The sequence below is a fragment of the Schistocerca nitens genome, unplaced genomic scaffold, assembly GCF_023898315.1.
Source record: "Schistocerca nitens isolate TAMUIC-IGC-003100 unplaced genomic scaffold, iqSchNite1.1 HiC_scaffold_380, whole genome shotgun sequence".
Lineage (NCBI taxonomy): Eukaryota > Metazoa > Arthropoda > Insecta > Orthoptera > Acrididae > Schistocerca > Schistocerca nitens.
In genome coordinates, this window is record NW_026045914.1 from 1,720,002 (window position 1) to 1,738,509 (window position 18,508).

Below are 18,508 nucleotides of genomic sequence, written 5' to 3' on the forward strand. Positions count from 1 at the left end.
AGCAGATTCAGAAGGATGTAGGTTGGAGTAGGTAGTGGGAGATGAAGAAGCTTGCACAGGATAGAGTATCATGGAGAGCTGCATCAAAGCAGTGTCTGGACTGAAGACCACAACAACACCAACAACAACAACGGAAGTTGCAGACTGATGTCAAACCTCTATATTCCCTCCATCCTGTGTTAGGAAACGATAAACTATGCTGATGACGTTTCAGTCACTTTCTAACTTTGTTTATTGGTTCTTGTGTTCATTGTTTGATATATCTGCCACGTATGTGAGTGGGGCTGCTCTCGGCTGCATGTGAAATCGGATAGAATTCATCTCATTGTTAATCATTAAACCGTTTCCCTCCCCCCATGAACCATGGACCTTGCCGTTGGTGGGGAGGCTTGCGTGCCTCAACGATACAGATAGCCGTACCGTAGGTGCAACCACAACGGAGGGGTATCTGTTGAGAGGTAGACAAACGTGTGGTTCCTGAAGAGGGGAGGCAGCCTTTTCAATAGTCTGGATGATTGACTGATCTGGTCTTGTAACACTAACCAAAATGGCCTTGCTGTTGTCGTACTACGAACGTCTGAAAGCAAGGGGAAACTACAGCCGTATTTTTTTCCCGAGGGCTTGCAGCTTTACTGTATGGTTAAATGATGATGGCGTCCTCTCGGGTAAAATATTCCGGAGGTAAAATAGTCCCCCATTCGGATCTCCGGGCGGGGACTATTCAGGAGGACGTCGTGTTATCAGGAGAAAGAAAACTGGCGTTCTACGGATCGGAGCGTGGAATGTCAGATCCCTTAATCGAGCAGGTAGGTTAGAAAATTTAAAAAGGGAAATGCATAAGTTGAAGTTAGATATAGTGGGAATTAGTGAAGTTCGGTGGCAGGAGGAACAAGACTTTTGGTCAGGTGAATACATGTTTATAAATATAAAATCAAATAGGAGTAATGCAGGAGTAGGTTTAATAATGAATAAAAAAATAGGATTGCGGGTAAGTTACTACCAACAGCATAGTGAACGCATTATTGTGGCCAAGATAGACACGAAGCCCATGCCTACTACGGTAGTACAAGTTTATATGCCTACTAGCTCTGCAGATGACGAAGAAGTTGAAGAAATGTATGATGAGATAAAAGAAATTATTCAGGCAGTGAAGAGAGACGAAAACTTAACAGCCATGGGTGACTGGAATTCGACAGAAGCAAAAGGGAGAGAAGGAAACATAGTTGGTGAATTTGGATTGGGGCTAAGAATTGAAAGAGGAGGCCGTCTGGTAGAATTTTGCACAGAGCATAACTTAATCATAGCTAACACTTGGTTCAAGAATGATAAATGAAGGTTGTATACATGGAAAAATCCTGGAGATACTAAAAAGGTATCAGATAGATTATATAATGGTAAGACAGAGATTTAGGAACCAGGTTTTAAATTATAGGACATTTCCAGGGGCAGATGTGGACTCTGACCAAAATCTATTGGTAGATTAAAACTGAAGAAATTGCAAAAAGGTGGGAATTTAAGGAGATGGGACCTGGATAAACTGACTAACCCAGAGGTGGTACAGAGTTTCAGGGACATCATCAGAGAACAATTGACAGGAATGGGGGAAACAAATACAGTAGAAAAAGAATGGGTAGCTCTGAGGGATGAAGTAGTGAAGCCAGCAGAGGATCAAGTAGGTAAAAAGACGAGGGCTAGTAGAAATCCTTGGGTAACAGAAGAAATATTGAATTTAATTGATGAAAGGAGAAAATATAAAAATGCAGTAAATGAAGCAGGCAAAAAGGAATACAAACGTCTCAAAAATGAGATCGACAAGACAGAGCACTGAAAGACCTGAGTCGAAACAAGGCCCCGGGAGTAGACAACATTCGATTAGAACTACTGACGGCCTTGGGAGAGCCAGTCCTGACAAAATTCTACCATCTGGTGAGCAAGATGAACGAGACAGGCGAAATACCCTCAGACTTCAAGAAGAATATAATAGTTACAATGCCAAAGAAACCAGGTGTTGACAGGTGTGAAAATTACCGAACTATCAGTTTAATAAGTCACAGCTGCAAAATACTAACGCGAATTCTTTACAGACGAATGGAAAAACTGGTAGAAGCCGACCTCGGGGAAGATCAGTTTGGATTCCGTAGAAATGTTGGAACACGTGAGGCAATACTGACCCTACGACTTATCTTAGAAGAAAGATTAAGGAATGGCAAACCTACGTTTCTAGCATTTGTAGCCTTAGAGAAAGCTTTTGACAATGTTGACTGGAATACTCTCTTTCAAATTCTAAGGGTGGCAGGTGTAAAACAAAGGGATCGAATGGCTATTTACAATTTGTCCAGAAACCAGAAGGCAGTTATAAGAGTCGAGGGGCACGAAAGGGAAGCAGTGGTTTGGAAGGGAGTGAGACAGGGTTGTAGCCTCTCCCCGATGTTATTCAATCTGTATATTGAGCAAACAGTAAAGGAAACAAAAGGAAAATTTGCAGTAGGTATTAAAATCCAGGGAGAAGATATAAAAACGTTGAGGTTCACCGATGACATTGTAATTCTGTCAGAGAAAGCAAATGACTTGGAAGAGCAGTTGAAAGGAATGGACAGTGTATTGAAAGGAGGATATAACATCAACAAAAGTAAAATGAGGATAATGGAATGTAGTCGAATTAAGTCGGGCGGTGCTGAGGGAATTAGATTCGGAAATGAGACACTTAATATAGTAAAGGAGTTTTGCTATTTGGGGAGCAAAATAACTGATGCTGGTCGAAGTGGAGAGGATATAAAATGTAGACTGGCAATGGCAAGGAAAGCGTATCTGAAGAAGAGAAATTTGTTAACATCGAGTATAGATTTAAGTGTCAGGAAGTCGTTTGTGAAAGTATTTGTATGGAGTGTAGCCATGTATGGAAGTGAAACATGGACAATAAATAGTTTGGACAAGAAGAGAATAGAAGCTTTCGAAATGTGGTGCTACAGAAAAATGTTGAAGATTAGGTGGGTAGATCACATAACTAATGAGGAGGTATTGAATAGGTTTGGGAAGAAGAGAAGTTTGTGGCACAACTTGACTAGAAGAAGCGATCGATTGGTAGGACATGTCCTGAGGCATCAAGGGATCACAAATTTAGCATTGGAGGGCAGAGTGGAGGGTAAAAATCGTAGAGGGAGACCAAGAGATGAATACACTAAGCAGATTCAGAAGGATGTAGGTTGCAGTAGGTACTGGGAGATGAAGGAACTTGCACAGGATAGATTAGCATGGAGAGCTGCATCAAACCAGTCTCAGGACTAAAGACCACAACAACAACAACAAACCGTTTTATAAAAATTGAAATCCTGTCCATCATACCCGGTCTTCGCAGTAACTGGTACCGCCTCTAAATAGTGACGAAGTTGATTGCCGTCCACAGCCGAGACTGAATAAGATACACTAGGTGATCAAAAGTGTCGGGATATCTACTAGTGGACTTAATATGTGGTGCGTCCACCACTTTCATTTATGACAGCCTGAACTCTATTGGGGACACTTCCAATGAGATGTCCGAATATCTGAGGCGCAAAGGCAGAACATTCTTCCTCAAGAGTTGAGACCAGAGAAGGTAGTGAAGTTGAATACTGGTGCCTGGAGTGAAGCCGACTTTCAGATTCATCACGGAGGTGTTCTAGCTGGTTCAGATCGGTGCTCTAGGCAGGCCAGTCTACGTCATGAATGTTAGTGTTCACAAAACACTGCCTCACTGATGGTGCTTTACGTCTGGGCACATTGTCATACTATACAGTCATCGTCTCCCAGCTGTTCCTCTACTGTACGCAGTACACAGTGCCGTAAAGTATGTTCGTATCCTTCAGTAATCAGAGTTTCTGTAAGCATAGTAAGGCTGCTCCACCCTAACCACAGGAGACACGCCTATATCGTAACACCACCTGCTCTGTGCTTCGCTGTTGACACTACACCTGATATCAAGTAACGTCCCCTAGTCACTCGACAAAGCCAAATGCTACCGTCAGATTGTCACAGTGTATAGTTTGATTCATCACTCCAAATCACTGGTTTCCTGTCATCCACCGTCATGTCGCACCACTCTTTGCTCCGTATCAAACGCCGCTTAGCACTGACTGCAGTATTGGAAATCAGAATAAAGGCGAGGTTCTCGCGACACCAATAGTCCAATGTCTGAAGCATACATGTATCGAGTTCATTACAGAGTTAGTAGATGCATACAATACATAAACAATCATGACGGAATTACATAGTTGCTTTCAAACCACCATTAACAACATAAGGCTTTTCCTTTTCCTGGGTGGACTGGTAGAAAGGAATTTGCTGTCCTGTTGTGCTATTGCGTTTTAAGTACTTTGTCCAACCTCCGTTCTTTATAATACCTCAGAAATTCTCTTAGGCTTTGATTTTGTAAGTGTTTGTAGTTAATGCAGTGAATTGTTGCCCACTCTTCTCGTAGCGCTCTTCTCTCCTCACATACGGACACAAACTTGCTTCCATTGCCATAAAAACGCCTTCCACGTATTCCCCAAAGGTTTTTCCAGACGGTTCAAATCCGGGTTACGTGCAGGGCAGGGCAAGACATAAATATCTTCATCATCAAAACACTTTTTGGTTCTAGCAAAAACATCCTGAGAAGCATTTTCTCGTTGAAACGTTTGACTTTCGTCGATAGGTCTCCATACATTCTCATAAATTTTATCTCTAACATGTCACTGTACATGTTAGAGTTCATTCTAATGTTCAGTGATGCAGTGCGTGTTTTACCTTTGGCGCAGGAGACTGCCCAGATTATAACACTTCCACCACCAAAATTTCTGAACATTGTTACCTGTTGCTCTTTTCTCAGATCATGCCAATAATACTAAAATACATTTGATCCATTTAAATTAAACTTCTTTTCATAACTGCAAACCTGTTTATCCATTCCGAAGTCCATGATGTATGATTTTCAGCAAATTGCTGTCTAGCCTGTTTATGTTTGGGTGTTAGAGCAGGTTTCTGCTGTCGATTCTTGAAAGCAAGGTGTTCGTCATGTGTCAAAATTTGTCGTACAGTGTGGCAGTTACTGGCAAGTGTAAATCAGCAACAAGATGACAAGAATAACTAACTGCGGATCTTGCTTTGCGTAAACGTAATCATTTCGATGAGTCAGATAATTTTATATTTTGCCCGTATTTTCCGTTCTGTCAATATCGTACTCCCAATCTAACGAAATTATCTAACGCTGTATTTGAAAATTTCAGCTTCCTGGCGATTTGACAATCAGAGTCCCATTTCGTTGTATACACCGTGTGGTGTCACAGCCAGACACCACACTTGCTAGGTGGTAACTTAAATCGGCCGCGGTCCTTAGTACATGTCGGACCCGCGTGTCGCCACTGTGTGATCGCAAACCTAGCGCCACCACATGGCAGGTCACAAGACACGGACTAGAACTCGCCCCAGTTGTACGGACGACATTGCTTGCGACTAGACCTACGAAGCCTTCCTCTCATTTGCCGAGAGACAGATAGAATAGCCTTCAGCTTAGTCCATAGCTACGACCTAGCAAGGCGCCATTAGACTTACAGTGATTGTAATTAAAGTCTCCTTGTGTGATGTACCACAACACCAGATTAAAGTTAAGTATATTATTCCAGCTACGTACTTTTCTTCAAAGCCTTAATTACTTATCCTGTTCCAGTACTTCAAGCCCGTCTGCGTTAGTTTAGCGTGCACTTTCAGCCACTTCGATCTACAAGGTGTTGGCCCAGCTGCCGACACATCACACCGATTTTTGCTCTTTCGTCACATGATAACCGTTTTGTACGTAGCGCTCTCACAATCGTGATTTATGTCTGCAACACGCACTGTCACTAGTTGTCTCTGTTTCTTATCCGCACTAAAGGTACATACGCACACCCTAGCCGCGCGGGGTAGCCGTGCGGTCTGCGGCGACTCATCACGGTTCGTGCGGCTTCCCCCGTCGGAGGTTCGAGTCCTCCCTCGGGCACGGGTGTGTGTGTTGTCCTTAGTGTAAATCAGTTGAAGTTAGATTAAGTACTGCGTAAGCCTAGGGACCGATGACCTCAACAGTTTGGTCCCATGGTCCCTACCACAAATTCCAATTTGCACACCCTACCACTGTACACAGCCGACTGCCTTTATAGCGAGTTCCATATACTACCACCCGAATCGTTGATGTCTCGTTGTATACTGGTCTACTGACTAGGGCTGTCGATATAATACCGGTATGTCGATACATCGAAATTTTTTCCAAAACATGTCGATATATTTAGGTGATAAATTTTTCTCAGATATATCGATATCGAAAAGGCAATATTAAATGCCGATATTTTTTATTTATGTTATATTTGTTTCGTAATTTTTGATAAATATTTCAAGTTGGTCTTTTGAAATTCTGGTAGAACATAATTTTACATTCACTGCGTGAAGGCGTCTTACTTAATTTGCAGCTTTCACCACGTCCAACGTTTCTTTTTCACTGTGCGAAGCAAGTCTAGGTAACACAAAGAAGAAGTCGATTGTGAAGAAATGGCACACCAGTTGCGTTAAAAAACAATTTTTAACGCAGCTAGTGTTCTGTGTCTTCACGTCGGCATTCTTCAAAAACAGCTGCCAAAAATGATGAACAAAAATGACAAGATTGGTCTTTACGGTGGGGAGGACCTTTGAGGGGAAATGCTGACGTGATCGGCGTTCAGCACTATTAACGGAAACTGCAACGTTTAACTTCACCACGCAATTTTGACGCTACAACTGCTAGGTCACTGGCATTTATAAATATGAAAAAGAAACAGCGAAGTCGACATGAAGTGTTCCAGACAAATCCGATATATAACGCAACCGAACGACAGAAACACAGGACATCTTCCATTATGTCTATTACATACAGTTACCATTTACAGCAAAGTGTTTTTCGCCAAATGTGAACGAGCATAGTTTTTCTTTCAATGCTTGCTCTGTGAAGGATCAGCAGGCTACTTGCTTGTTGGTGTACGAAATATCTAATAACAAATCAATACTTAAATACACAGCTCTAAACCCGGTAGTACATTTACAATGCTCAACCAATATTGGTTTTGGCCGGTACGTCTATACAATATTCGTCGGTATATCGGTATATCTACACCATTTTTCCAAATATCGGGGACCGTTAATGATATTTTTTTAAATATTGATGTATCGAATTCCCGATATTTTTTAAAATATCAACAGTCCTACAACTGGCATCAAATGCGATATCATTTCACTCTTTCACTGCATACGTCAGTCTTCTGTTTCTCGTACTATGGCATATTCATTGTGCACTATTATTCCAATTGAAAACGTTAATTTTCCTACAAAAATAGATTCTTTTATATTGATTGCCACTAATGCATAAAACTGTGAGGCTTAAGAGGAGCTGCTCAGCCAGTGTATCCCATTTTTTGTAACTGCCTACGCACAGGTACTGTATTGGCAGGACTACTGGTGGCATTTTGAAACTCACGCTGACTTTAGACGATTTTTTTTACACCTTCCATCCACACTACTCGTCGGTTCATCTCTGTCACCACAACATGTCTTCTTTGTCTTGTTTTAGCTGATGCTGCTCCTTTATACACTCCTGGAAATTGAAATAAGAACACCGTGAATTCATTGTCCCACGAAGGGGAAACTTTATTGACACATTCCTGGGGTCAGATACATCACATGATCACACTGACAGAACCACAGGCACATAGACACAGGCAACAGAGCATGCACAATGTCGGCACTAGTACAGTGTATATCCACCTTTCGCAGCAATGCAGGCTGCTATTCTCCCATGGAGACGATCGTAGAGATGCTGGATGTAGTCCTGTGGAACGGCTTGCCATGCCATTTCCACCTGGCGCCTCAGTTGGACCAGCGTTCGTGCTGGACGTGCAGACCGCGTGAGACGACGCTTCATCCAGTCCCAAACATGCTCAATGGGGGACAGATCCGGTGATCTTGCTGGCCAGGGTAGTTGACTTACACCTTCTAGAGCACGTTGGGTGGCACGGGATACATGCGGACGTGCATTGTCCTGTTGGAACAGCAAGTTCCCTTGCCGGTCTAGGAATGGTAGAACGATGGGTTCGATGACGGTTTGGATGTACCGTGCACTATTCAGTGTCCCCTCGACGATCACCAGTGGTGTACGGCCAGTGTAGGAGATCGCTCCCCACACCATGATGCCGGGTGTTGGCCCTGTGTGCCTCGGTCGTATGCAGTCCTGATTTTGGCGGTCACCTGCACGGCGCCAAACACGCATACGACCATCATTGGCACCAAGGCAGAAGCGACTCTCATCGCTGAAGACGACACGTCTCCATTCGTCCCTCCATTCACGCCTGTCGCGACACCACTGGAGGCGGGCTGCACGATGTTGGGGCGTGAGCGGAAGACGGCCTAACGGTGTGCGGGACCGTAGCCCAGCTTCATGGAGACTGTTGCGAATGGTCCTCGCCGATACCCCAGGAGCAACAGTGTCCCTAATTTGCTGGGAAGTGGCGGTGCGGTCCCCTACGGCACTGCGTAGGATCCTACGGTCTTGGCGTGCATCCGTGCGTCGCTGCGGTCCGGTCCCAGGTCGACGGGCACGTGCACCGTCCGCCGACCACTGGCGACAACATCGATGTACTGTGGAGACCCCACGCCCCACGTGTTGAGCAATTCGGCGGTACGTCCACCCGGCCTCCCGCATGCCCACTATACGCCCTCGCTCAAAGTCCGTCAACTGCACATACGGTTCACGTCCACGCTGTCGCGGCATGCTACCAGTGTTAAAGACTGCGATGGAGCTCCGTATGCCACGGCAAACTGGCTGACACTGACGGCGGCGGTGCACAAATGCTGCGCAGCTAGCGCCATTCGACGGCCAACACCGCGGTTCCTGGTGTGTCCGCTGTGCCGTGCGTATGATCATTGCTTGTACAGCCCTCTCGCAGTGTCCGGAGCAAGTACGGTGGGTCTGACACACCGGTGTCAATGTGTTCTTTTTTCCATTTCCAGGAGTGTATTTTCATTTTACAGTTACATCACCAACTGCCGATATAGTTAGCTTTAGATGGGTTCCCTTAAGTATTTGTTACTCCAGTGTGAAATCGACATTCGAAGTCACTTACATCTCCTGAACGACGCATTTTACTGTTACTGCTCCTGTTCGGACGACAGAATACCGTCAGTCTCCTCTTATACTTGGGGGTCTGTCTCTCATTATATTTTCCATCAGATAGTGCCACTTCTTTGGAGCGCTCATTTCGTGTCGAATAGGTAGAGGCCTCGAGGTTCTGTGGCGAGTTATTTATGACCTGCCGCCTGGGGGAGGGTTAGGATGGAGGGAGTGAGGCTGGTGTTACAAATATACACATGACAGAAAGTGAGGGAATTGCTATAGACAGATTCCGAATCCTCTACTATATTTATTTAAAATGTACACCACATGTGACTGACGTCAAGAACTGTACTATGCAGTCATCACATCTAAGCTGGCCGCGGTAGCCGAGCGGTTCTTCTCGCCCAGTCCGGCACCGCGCGATTGCTGCGGTCGCAGGTTCGAATCCTGCCTCGGGCATGGATGTGTGTGATGTCCTTAGGTTAGTTAGGTTTAAGTAGTTCTAAGTTCTAGGGGACTGATGACCACAGCTGTTAAGTTCCATAGCGCTCAGAGCCATTTTAACCATCACATCTAAGACATGGTGATAATCATGTACCTCGGGAGTAGCGTCTCAGAATGACGTGTGACAACCGTACAGTCTGTGCAGCTGAAGAGAGATGCTAGAAATAACGTCAGCCTGTGGCGAACGTACTTCCGCTCCAGGATGGCACCTCTGGTCAGGATAAGCGACCCTTTGAAGACTACGACAGCGAACTAATATTGTACGAGCGTATTCCACCTATTTCTGCAAAACACAAATTCAGCTTAGTTTCCTTACGAACCATGTTTCTGGACATATGTGACATCATCAGCATGTCATTATTTTATTTCACACCCTACGTAATATTTCGAACTTCAGACACGACAGTTTCACTATTTTATATCACACTTCGCATGTGCTGCACACATTTATAATTCCATTTCACCTCACTCAGTGAAGTTACAAACAGGTGAACGTGTTTATCTTCTTCATCCACATCTCCATATCGCTTTTACCATCTACGCATTTACCTTTCTCTCATTAAATCCTTTACACCTGTAACGTTCCCTGGCAGTACACACACTATTAATAAAATGAAATGACATTTAATTGTACTATGTACGCCGCTATGAAGCAATTCGTATGTACTGTAATTGTTTAACAAAAAGTATTATTTAATTTTGTATAAAGGACGTTGGTTATTATTGTAAAATTTTCTGTAATAATATTCTCGATGTATTTATGAATGTAATATTTCTATACTCATAATGTGATTACGAAATATGTTAATATCTGCGATGAAAAAAATGTAAAATATAGCCACAGAGGAGAATAATGTTGTAGGATTACAAAGAGATGTTAATGGTCAGCAATAATATAAATAGCACTGCATGGTGTGCATTCTTTGTCGTCTTCCTCGAGAGCTGAGAGAGAGAGGAACCTGTTACGTAGCATTATATGACTGAGTAGACTTCTTTTGTCTGTATCTATCTTTAGCCGCCATTAGAGCAGAAATTATAAAGGTGTGTAATTTTAATTACTGTTGTGACCTAAATACATTATAATTTATCAAAATTGTGTATTACTAATGTATATTAGCTTGCCCATGTCATCTATAATATTTCTTTAAAGAATTTTCAGCACTTTTAGCGATTATCGTTGGTGTTGCTGGGCTGTGCCGCAACCGAACGATTTGCGGCGGCGGCACATTTAAAAAATTGTTCCACTATAAAATTAACCAAACCCGTAAATCGGGAGCAGGTAAAATTGGCAGTGAATTACGAAATATTTTTCTTTTACAGCGATCCTGAGGCTGACTGAATTTATTACTGGTTTTACATTTGTGCATTCATAGGCGGATAATTAACGTTGAAGTTGTTAATCTGTTGGTTCTTACAATTTCTAAAGCAAATAACTTAAACATATAGTGAAATGTGTTTTGTCAATGATAATTAAACGTTCAGGTCGGCTTGGCAATATTTAACCATTTTATGCTAACAGAGACAGTCTTGTGTTCCATAGCTAACGCCGGGAAAGAATTCAGTAAATATTTAAAAACCCACTGCATATAGAAAATATATGCCAAGGCCGAAATACGTAAAAAAAATAATTTAAATAATTTTCAAAGTCATAAATGTTATTAATCAGTTAGTTTGAATTTATCAGCATGAGAGGGTTGCTAAAGTTCACGAAATTTTAAATGTGCTTAATTCTGTCTAAATGAATGTTTATTACCACACGTAAGAAAAAAGGGGTTCTACAACAAAGTTCATACAGAAAGAGTAAATAACAGAAGTATTTAAAGCCATTTCTTCCCCATTTTCATCCATTCATTTTTTCATAATTTTTTTTTTCTCATTAAACACCCACGTATTAGGGTTGTTATTGACATATTTGTAGATTTTGTCGAGTTAGGCCTATTTCCACAAGATGGTAAATCAGAAAGTAAGGAGGACAACAACATCCAAAAGATCATCTTTGTGCTATTCCTGCCTTTTGTGAACTATCTGTGTAGGTCATTTTACTCCCTCGTCACTGTCAATCACGCATCACCGAGATAGAAATAATTAGCACAGGTTTTTAATTTCGGCATGTTTACCAATCGCAAGTTAACCTGCCAACAATGGCAATGAATGAACAGCATGGAGGCAATAAAAATTCTGGTCTTTTCACAACAATTTCTTTCAGAAAAAGTTTAAAGCAGCTGTAGACGCTAAAGGGTATTGGACACGGTATTAGACGGAATAATCTCTTCGCATAACAGAAACATGTCTCAAAAGCGACCGCTTGAGTGTGAAGTCGCAAAAGGCGAATGATGTGTACGGCATACGACGCCCCACGTGTTGTCTATCATGCAACCACAATGTTGTTGTTGTTGTTGTGGTCTTCAGTCCTGAGACTGGTTTGATGCAGCTCTCCATGCTACTCTATACTGTGCAAGCTTCTTCATCTCCCAGTACCTACTGCAGCCTACATTCACCTGAATCTGCTTAGTGTATTCATCTCTTGGTCTCCCTCTACGATTTTTACCCTCCACTCTGCGTTCCAATACTAAATTGGTGTTCCCTTGATGCCCCAAGACATGTCCTACCAACCGATCCCTTCTTCTAGTCAAGTTGTGCCACACACTTCTCTTCTCCCCAACCCTATCCAATACCTCCTCATTAGTTACGTCATCTACCCACCTAATCTTCAACATTTTTCTGTAGCACCACATTTCGAAAGCTTCTATTCTCTTCTTGTCCAAACTATTTATTGTCCATGTTTCACTTCCATACATGGCTACACTCCAACAAATACTTTCACAAACGACTTCCTGACACTTAAAACTAAATTCGATGTTAACAAATTTCTCTTCTTCAGATACGCTTTCCTTGCCATTGCCAGTCTACATTTTATATCCGCTCTACTTCGACCATCATCAGTTATTTTGCTCCCCAAATAGCAAAACTCTTTTACTATTTTAAGTGTCTCATTTCCCAATCCAATTCCCTTAGCATCGCCCGACTTAATTCGACTACATTCCATTATCCTCGTTCTACTTTAGTTGATGTTATATCCTCCTTTCAAGACACTGTCCATTCCTTTCAACTGCTCTTCCAAATCCTTTGCTGTCTCTGACAGAATTACAATGTCATCGGCGAACCTCAACGTTTTTATATCTTCTCCCTGGATTTTAATACCTACTGCAAATTTTCCTTTTGTTTCCTTTACTGCTTGCTCAATATACAGATTGAATAACATCGGGGAGAGGCTGCAACCCTGTCTCACTCCCTTCCCAACCACTGCTTCCCTTTCATGTCCCTCGACTCTTATAACTGCCATCTGGTTTCTGTACAAATTGTAAATAGGCATTCGATCCATTTATTTTACCCCTTCCACCTTTAGAATTTGAAAGAGAGTATTCCAGTCAACATTGTCAAAAGCTTTCCCTAAGTCTACAAATGCTAGAAACATAGGTTTGCCTTTCCTTAATCTTTCTTCTAAGATAAGTCGTAGGGTCAGTATTACCTCACGTGTTCCAACATTTCTACGGAATCCAAACTGATCTTCCCCGAGGTCGGCTTCTACCAGTTTTTCCATTCGTCTGTAAAGAATTCGCGTTAGTATTTTGCAGCTGTGACTTGTTAAACTGATAGTTCGGTAATTTTCACATCTGTCAACGCCTGCTTTCTTTGGGATTGGAATTATTATATTCTTCTTGAAGTCTGAGGGTATTTCGCCTGTCTCATACATTTTGCTCACCACAATATTGGCTGCTAATGGCAACAGGGGACGAGAGTGGGGGGTACGCAGTGGTGATCGCATCATGAGGCTACCGATCATAGCTGAACTACTCAGTCGACGACTAAGTCAACAACACAGCCACAGTGCTAGTGATCTTGATAGAAAGCAGAGCAATGACAACCGTAAACAAGGCAAACATTGCATTATATCTACAGCATCAGTTACCGAAGTTGATACTTTGTCAGAAAGGAACCCAGGAATTTTGTAGAGTGAGGGAGACGTGACAGATGAAATGTTAGCTTTTCTGCAAGATGTGCCAGAGGAATGTGCGGTGTCGTATACGCTCGACTGTGAAGACAACGTACATGAGGACCACAATGATGGTAATGCACATTTAGCAATTTAAAGTGATACTGAAAGAGTTGTCGACGCATGTAATTTATCATCCTTGCTGCACAGGGGGCCACAAATACCGTCTCCAGTGAAACGTAGTAAAAGACAATCATTGTCCAAGGAACGGGTACTAAATATAATTATGTACATGGAAGATCTGTCGTAGCATACAGTCAGTTCCACAAGAAAGTGTGGACCGTAATTTTAAACGTAGCGTAGCGATTGGATTGACTATTAGGTAATTGTGCAATTAGTAATAACATGTATTTTCGTGTAAACATATATTTATAATAGTGCCTTTTATTTCATACAGATAACAGCGTACACTTTCTTGTGGGACTGACTGTAGTAAGAAAGCAATTATGAATAAGTTCGCAGCAATGCATAAGAAAAATGCTGATATACAAGGCAGGACTAGGCGCCCTTGCTACAAAAACTGGTGTTTGCAGGTTTCAAGGATACTCGATACCATTTACGGGATTTTTATGATAGTGACCTACTACGTTATGCACATCAATTTGCGCGCGACATAGGTTACAGTGATTTCAATGGGTGGTTGCATAACTTCAAACAGTGCTACGGAATTGGAAGACCTATGACGATGAAATTTCAAAGCATCAAGTTGACATATGTACATGAGATAAACAAACGTACATGAGATAAACAAACGTATTCCACTGTTCAGTAGGGAATATGTTTTTAACTGAGATTTGAAGAGGACATTCATATGAGAGATCAATGTCTTTAACGCATTCGTATACAATTATGCCGACTGATAATCTGGGTGGTAATGGCTCTAAAGCTATTGTTCTGCGTGGTGCTCTGCCTCCTGCAATTGTTTCTCGTGCGCCTGATCTTACAAAGGCAGTAGGGAATATTTAACTCACAGGAAGCAAGAGTGGGAAAATGGGCGTAAAAGTACAACTATGGTTTGAGCACTGCCTTTGGACAACAGCTGGTCAAAATAACTTGCTTTTGCTTTGTTGCTGCTATGCACATAAAAATTATACTCCTTTAGAGCAAATTATCCGTCCTGAACACTGCGTGATATTGCAATCCATACCATATGAAACCACTAGACAAATTCAGCTTCTGGATGTTCGTTTTTCCCTGAATATAAATCATATTATGGCACGGTCTGCAGCTACACCTTAAACTATAGCCAGTTTCACGGTGAGCTCCACGACAGACTGTTTCACATTCGGTTACATGCCGTCGCATTCCAACAGTTTTCATCATCCCGTTACACCAATATGATTCTGAAGGCATTCTTTAGGAGCGGATACGTAGCTGAACGTTCTGCGCGATTTGTATCTCCCAAGGAGTTCGCCTTCAGTCTTGATGGTGCGAACCCTTGTGATCACTGTGACACGCCATTTTTCATTAGATGTTCGTGGTGCTAGACAATGTTTTGTTCTGAACATGTCTTGAGTGTTGACGATATTCATTTTATGAAGTCTACTACATATATACCACATAAGTTTGATGTCTGTACCTGCGGCACACTCTTTTCTACCTTCACTCCTGATGCACATGGTGAGTCATTAAAAGTTTATATTTTCCCTATCAAAATTGTTAACACAGTATTTTCGAGTGAGACTTACTAACGACTGAACTGGCGACCTTGCACTCAACGAGTAGATGTCAATAGTAGTGCCCACGTGCTTCAAGGCAGTCGATTCTGACTGATGGCCTCACCAGTTTGGTCCCTTAGGAGTCACACACGCAATCGATTCCCTTCTGCAGCTCATGGCCATTGCGGCCTCAACGTATGAAGAACTCACCAGGTGTCCCAGGCGCAGGCGACTGTTGCGTTGGCGACCACGTCAGCGGGCACGCCGTCCGCCATCGCGCTCGTGTCCGCCAGCATGGTGTGCAGAACCCCCAGTGCTGCGCCGGCAGCCATCGCGCTGGGTCCGTACATGTTCCCCACCCACAGCGCCACCGGCTCCTGGTACGTACCCAGCACTGTAGGCACACACAAGTTTCAGCCTGGCTCACAAATGCGCATCACTAAGCGGCGAGTGCTCTGTAGCTGATCGAACTGGAAATAGTGTGGTCGCCGAGGCAAGGATGGGGTAACGGAGGGAGCGAAATGATATGGAACTGGGATTCGATACATTATTCACACTAGTTTTCCGGTTACCAGGATTTTCTATTTTAGTTTCACAAAGGTACTGGCTGCATATAATACGAGGGTGAGTCAAATGAAAACGCTAAATTTGTAATAACAAATCGAAATTTCGCGCCGTTAACCCGTAAGTAGGTAAGCGTGCTACAAACAGCGTGCAGAAACTCCTGTAGGTGGCAGCATAGTGCAGATGCGCACATACCGTCGAAGTGTCAGTATACAGATGGCCGCCCCACTTGCGACTTGCCCCAGGGAAGAAAGCGTTCTGTTATTCGGTTTTTGCGTGGTGAAGGTGTGAAACGTATTGAAATTCATCGACGAATGAAGGTTCAGTACGGTGATGCATGTGTGTCACAGCAGCAAGTCTACGAATGGAGTACCAAGTTCGCAAATGGTGTGACTTCAGTGGAAGATGCTCCTCGTCCAGGTAAGGGAAAACGAGTTGTGACTCCACAGAACATTGCAGCAGATGAAGCCATTGTGATGGAAAACCGCCAAGTGTCACTGAATGGCATTGACAGATTAGTCATGGGTCAGCACACCACATTGTGCATGATGTGCCCCACTTTCACAAAGTGTGTGCAAGATGGGTGCCACGTCAACTGAAATGAGAGAATGAAGTGTTGATGCTTGTGAAGAACTTCTTCGGCGCTTTGAGCGAGAAGGTGATGGCTTCCTTGCAAGAATCGTTACTGGGGACGAAACCTGGATTCACTTCCACCAACCGGAAACGAAGAGAGCGAGCAAGGAATGGCGCCATTCCTCATCACCAAAACCAAAGAAGTTTCGAACAGAACCATCAACAGGAAAGGTTATGATGACCCTTTTTTGGGGCGAAAAAAGGCGACATTTTGGAGCATTATATGCCAAGAGGGACCACTGTCAGCAGTGCATCATACACAGACCTCATAAAAATCATCTGCGGCCTGTAATCAAATCAAAACCACGTGAATTGCTGTCAGAAGGGTCCTTTTGCACCATGACAATGCAAGGCCCCACACTGCCCGTACAACAGTTGCAACAATCACAGACCTGCATTTTGAGTGTCTTCCTTATCCACCACACTCACCAAACCCTGCCCCAAGTGATTTACATATGTTTGGACTACTCAAAGATGCAATGGGAGGAAAGAAGTCCCGTTCTGATTAAGAGGTGCTGAAAGGTCTCTGTTGGATTCCTTTCATGTTAATTTCTTAAATCTGTTGTCATTTACGGCATAAATTCCTCTTCTAAATTTACTGTGGTGTTTCTGACTATCTGGGAGGAGACTGAGCAGTGAAACGTGTTACTTTTACACATAAACAAGAACCATCTGTCACACTACTACACAGTTTATATGTAATTCATGTCACACAGTCTCATACGGAACCTACATCCGCTTTCTTTTATATACTGTATATGATAAGATACTGTCATCCCCCTTCCCTTCTGTGTGAGAGGATGAATGAGAAAATGTATTTCTAGTTGCATGCTTGATGGTAGCAGACAAGCCTGTCTGCTAGAGAACAGTAGGACCAACGTCGGAACAGGTAGCTACGCTTTCTAAAAGCAGAGAGGTTTCTATTCTTAGTATAGTCTGTCCGTCCCTTGTCATGTTGGTCTAGGAAGCTGCCTCTCTGGTCACTTCCGTTTGTATATGTTAAGCACGCTCGGCAGTGGCCCAGGTCAGTCTGTCCGCGGCGAGCATCTGAAGTGGTAAGATCTCCGGCTAAGCGCGTGTCTGCTAAGTCTGTAGGACAATGGATTTCTTAAGTTCAGCCTAACTGAAAATTTAATCGCCTTTATTCCAGGTTTAGCTCTAAAATATCTAATGTTATCTTACATTGCAACGCAGTGTATTTCGAGTGTGAAGTTCGAAATGTCTTCCAGTAGTTGCTTTGTCACTACTTTGTGAGTAAAGTGGAACCACGTGTTAATCAGTAACTGTAACTAAGATCATCAATCTAAAATGCGAATGTGCGTGAGATTATAACGTCTAGTCTTGACAATACTTTTCAATATACCTACTTTTCTTTAATGTTCAACCCACGTGGGGTGTACTTTGTGAGACCAGTAACACGTGCTTATACAATTGTTTGACCCATCAGGTTAATAGTAAGACGTTAGTAACCAGTTCGAGGTTTTTCTTTTGTAAACTGCTTTTCGATCTAATTTACACTCCTGGAAATGGAAAAAAGAACACATTGACACCGGTGTGTCAGACCCACCATACTTGCTCCGGACACTGCGAGAGGGCTGTACAAGTAATGATCACACGCACGGCACAGCGGACACACCAGGAACCGCGGTGTTGGCCGTCGAATGGCGCTAGCTGCGCAGCATTTGTGCACCGCCGCCGTCAGTGTCAGCCAGTTTGCCGTGGCATACGGAGCTCCATCGCAGTCTTTAACACTGGTAGCATGCCGCGACAGCGTGGACGTGAACCGTATGTGCAGTTGACGGACTTTGAGCGAGGGCGTATAGTGGGCATGCGGGAGGCCGGGTGGACGTACCGCCGAATTGCTCAACACGTGGGGCGTGAGGTCTCCACAGTACATCGATGTTGTCGCCAGTGGTCGGCGGAAGGTGCACGTGCCCGTCGACCTGGGACCGGACCGCAGCGACGCACGGATGC

At 43.3% G+C, this 18,508-nt stretch overlaps 1 protein-coding gene across 2 annotated transcripts in view; it reads right to left on the minus strand.

Annotated features, from left to right (window-relative positions):
* LOC126230334 (fatty acyl-CoA reductase 1-like) overlaps window positions 1-18,508 on the minus strand; it is a 263,811-nt gene that overhangs the window by 94,889 nt on the left and 150,414 nt on the right. For both annotated transcript variants that reach the window (XM_049942393.1, XM_049942392.1), the window contains exon 6: window positions 15,548-15,731. In XM_049942393.1, the coding sequence (XP_049798350.1) occupies window positions 15,548-15,731 (184 nt within the window). The remainder of the gene's footprint in view (window positions 1-15,547; window positions 15,732-18,508) is intronic.